Below are 3,481 nucleotides of genomic sequence, written 5' to 3'. Positions count from 1 at the left end.
CTTCACGGAAAACACCAATAAAGATTCTTGACTTTCAAGAAAGAAAACTAAGAAAGAAGATAATTCCCCAAATGTTGGTCCAGTGGGAATGTCAGAAAGGACCCGAGAAAACTTGGGAGGTAGAAGAAGAAATGAAAGTCAAATACCCTCAACTGTTTGAAAGTCTAAACTTGGGGCCAGGTTTCAAAAATTTGGTTTATTGGGTCAAAAACATGGGCCCGATTAGTCCGATTTTGACCGACTTTTACCGATTTTGTCCGACTTTTACCGACTTTGACCGATTTTTTGACCAACTTGGATAAATTTAGGCGATAAGTCACCGATTAGCGCCTAGGCGCCGATTAATCGGTCGCCTAGGCCGATTTCTGCAACATTGGTATCATCAAACAATGTTAGATACAGTATAATTTGTTGTTAGTGGGTTTTGGTGTAATAACATAATGAATAAGAAAAAATATTTATTAGAGTGTGCCTTTTAAATGTTGGGTGAGAGTTAGCTACAAAGTCCATTTTTCCTACAACGTGTAAAAAGTGATAAAACACCATAAAGTCAACATAAAACACACTCAAAACCTACAAATAACAAAGTGAAGATTAATAAAACATCATATATGTGGGTTTTGTGTCGTGTTTTGGATGATAAGGCTTTGATTATTGAATGACTAACACTAGTGTGTTTTATGTTGATTATCATGTTGTGTTTTATATTCATAGTTCTACGATGGTGTGTTTGATTTTTTATGGACTGTTATGTTTGGATATTGTGTTTTAGTAATTTTCACTCTGTTATTTATAGGTTTTAAGTGTGTTTTATGGCTAAAATTGTGGTGTTTTATGACTTTGTATACTTTGTAAGGAAAAGTGGACTTTGTAGCCGAACCCCAACCTTAAATGCTAGTTGCGTTCTACGGATTAAGACAAGGAAGAGTCAAATTTTATTAAGGATGTTTCATGATATATTTATAACAATTTAACAACAGCAAAAGCCTTCTTCTCGTTGCTAGTCAATACGTATCCGATAAAATTGAATGCTAAAATAAAAAAAATAAAAAAAGAATTGAAGTGAAGCCGCCGAAAAGAAAGTTTAGCACTTTGGAAGATCAGCCGGTGGAGGTAAAAGCTTTTGGTTTGGAAGTTTTCCATCCAAGACTAGCCAAGCCATCTTCAAACCCCAACTTGTATGAACTTCTAAATGGCAATGCATGAACCATACCCCTGCTCAACACGTAAAAGATATCAATGAAAACTCATAATATATCTTGTGTAAGAACCAGGCGTGCATTAATTAACAAACCTGGGTTATCAGCAAGAAATCATAAAGCAACCCACCCGCCGGTAGGGACCCCAACCGTGTTTCTTTCAATAGGGTCCACAAGGTTGAAGTTCTTTGGGTCCTTGTTAGGGTCATAGTTTCCAAACCCTTGACCAACAACAAAGAAGTTGAAGCCATGGAGATGAAGAGGGTGGCTTTCAACGCCAAGAATGCTGGTATCTTGCAACACTAACTCAACACTAGTATTAAATGGAAGAACCATAAGTTTTGTGCCATTGCTCACAAAGGTATTATTTGGAGGAGTCCCAGTATAGTTAAACCAATGTAAGGGGCTGATCGGGAAATAAGGACTATAAACACCATTTGATTATAAGAAGTTCTTAGCGTATGACCATATATATCGGTTTCGGAAATTATAAGAAGTTCTTAGCGTATGACCATATATATAGAGTTTAAGAATCCACGTAGGAGTGTCTGATGTGCATGAGTTCTGTGCTTTTTACTCTTACGTAGGACTCCTACGTTTCCACTTCCATGCGCATTACTCCATACATGCGTCCATCTATATAATGTCATCATTGCCATGCCCTCTGTAGGTTTTGAAAAGCTTCAAGAAATCATCATATCATACATCAATCATAATGATGTGTGATACATCTACAACTTCAACTTCACGAAACCTACCGAAACCTCTGGGCCAAACCCTAGTGAAAACTCTGTCTGGAACACTTACTTACTTAAGTCTGTTACACGTTATGTACATTTAGATTTATAACTATGGACATACAAAAGTACACTAACAGTCTCCTGTTGGATATAGCGAAATCTGGGATTTTAAGTCTTGATCTGTCTTGGATAACATCTTGTTGGACCTACAATAGAACAAATAAATGATATTCAAAAGCCAAAACATGATCAAGTGATCAAGAAATAAATAGAAGTTTGAACCAGATTCAATTCGTCCCAAAGATAGTGAATCTTGAACACCTATATCAGAGCATCTCTTGAAGACCAGCAAATGTCCGTTTAAAGGTATAGGCATTAGACACATTTGGACCTCCACCAGTTTGTGTTGCTTGGGCAATTATGGCTTCTGGATCAGTATTAAACCACTCCCCTGCAGACATAAAGGTTCTCAGCCTATGCAACTTTACAAACATGAGATATCAATCACAGAGAAGTAATTTTACCAAAGATGATGGGAACTTCTTTATAGGGCTTTGAAAAAGGGTATGGGACATTAAGCTTTGGGAGAATGACAAGAGGGCCATAGAGACTCGCTCGTAGCCATGATATATGTGCATGCCAAAACAAAGTTCCTCTTTGTCCAACCACCGTATAGTTGTACACATAACTCTGTCCCGTTTGAATGGGGCATTGTGTTATGTAAGCGGGCCCGTCTGCCCATCCACTCCGTAGCTGACGAATACCATGCCTGCATGGGACATTAATATTTTGTCACATGCATCTAATAGAAATACAAAATATATATAATGAAACATGCAGCTCTTGTACCAATGGATTGTAATATTATTGGAGACCTGGTTGTTAACTTTGATAAGCAAGCGGTCACCCTCCCTAGCTACAATACGTGGACCTGGAAATTTCTCGTTCACTGTCACCATGCTCCTCGTGTGGCAAAGTCTTGTCATATTTTGCAGCTGGATCTGCACAAGTGTACGTATTTTATATCCAGATGTTAAAGAAAATTAAAAGAGCTAACATTTTAGATATGGCATGCAACATACATTAAACTCCTAGCTCCTGGTGGTGCCAGCAACAGAATACACCGAAAGAAGAAGTAAAGTTGTCGCAACTAGTATTCTCAGAAAACCACCCATCTCGATCTCACTTGCAAGAAGCTGAATGCTTTTGTTACTGCATGAACTTGGATAGATATATATAGGCTGGCCAGGTTGAGTCAAAGGATGATAAAAGATATTTTAAAGTTGACCACCTAGCTACTGTTGTTGGTGTGCAACTTTAGAGTGCCAACAAAGAGATAATTTTCATCTATTATTCAAAACCTTTCCTTTGTCGTAAGGACTTGTTCCTTTTATGTAATACCACCAAATTTTTTATTATATCAATTTTATTTTTTTCTTATTTTTTAATGTCTCACTTACAAACCAAGCTAATATATAAGAAAACCTGTGAATGCTTACTGGATACTATATTCCAGTTGTCACTTCCATCCATTACTACGAA

The 3,481-nt window shown here is 37.3% G+C and overlaps 1 protein-coding gene across 3 annotated transcripts; it reads right to left on the bottom strand.

Moving 5' to 3' along the window:
- Window positions 1–933: 933 nt before the first annotated feature.
- Window positions 934–3,136, bottom strand: LOC110893263 (laccase-17-like). 3 transcript variants are annotated; one of them, XM_035980694.1, is made up of 6 exons: window positions 3,022–3,136; window positions 2,789–2,940; window positions 2,464–2,708; window positions 2,222–2,390; window positions 1,295–2,145; window positions 934–1,215 (listed from the first exon to the last, which is right to left on the bottom strand). In XM_035980694.1, the coding sequence occupies exons 2-4, from the start codon at window positions 2,923–2,925 to the stop codon at window positions 2,266–2,268; spliced, it is 507 nt and encodes a 168-aa protein (XP_035836587.1). In that variant the 5' UTR covers window positions 2,926–2,940; window positions 3,022–3,136; the 3' UTR covers window positions 934–1,215; window positions 1,295–2,145; window positions 2,222–2,265. The 3 variants fall into 3 exon arrangements, with proteins under 3 accessions (XP_035836587.1, XP_035836588.1, XP_035836586.1); XM_035980695.1 differs by having other exon boundaries at window positions 2,261–2,390; XM_035980693.1 differs by having other exon boundaries at window positions 1,295–2,390.
- Between the last annotated feature and the right edge of the window lie 345 nt (window positions 3,137–3,481).

Source organism: Helianthus annuus, chromosome 12, assembly GCF_002127325.2.
Source record: "Helianthus annuus cultivar XRQ/B chromosome 12, HanXRQr2.0-SUNRISE, whole genome shotgun sequence".
In the NCBI taxonomy this organism is placed as follows: domain Eukaryota; kingdom Viridiplantae; phylum Streptophyta; class Magnoliopsida; order Asterales; family Asteraceae; genus Helianthus; species Helianthus annuus.
Note: the sequence above shows the minus strand (reverse complement) of the source record. Positions and strands in the feature narration are given on the sequence as shown.

Coding starts and splice junctions, on each gene's coding strand:
- LOC110893263 (XM_035980693.1), bottom strand. CDS start 2,925: ATGACAAGACTTTGCCACACGAGGAGCATGGTGACAGTGAACGAGAAA. Junction 2,709..2,788: donor AATAATATTACAATCCATTG/GTACAAGAGCTG, acceptor TGTCCCATGCAG/GCATGGTATTCGTCAGCTAC. Junction 2,391..2,463: donor AGAAGTTCCCATCATCTTTG/GTAAAATTACTT, acceptor TTATGTCTGCAG/GGGAGTGGTTTAATACTGAT.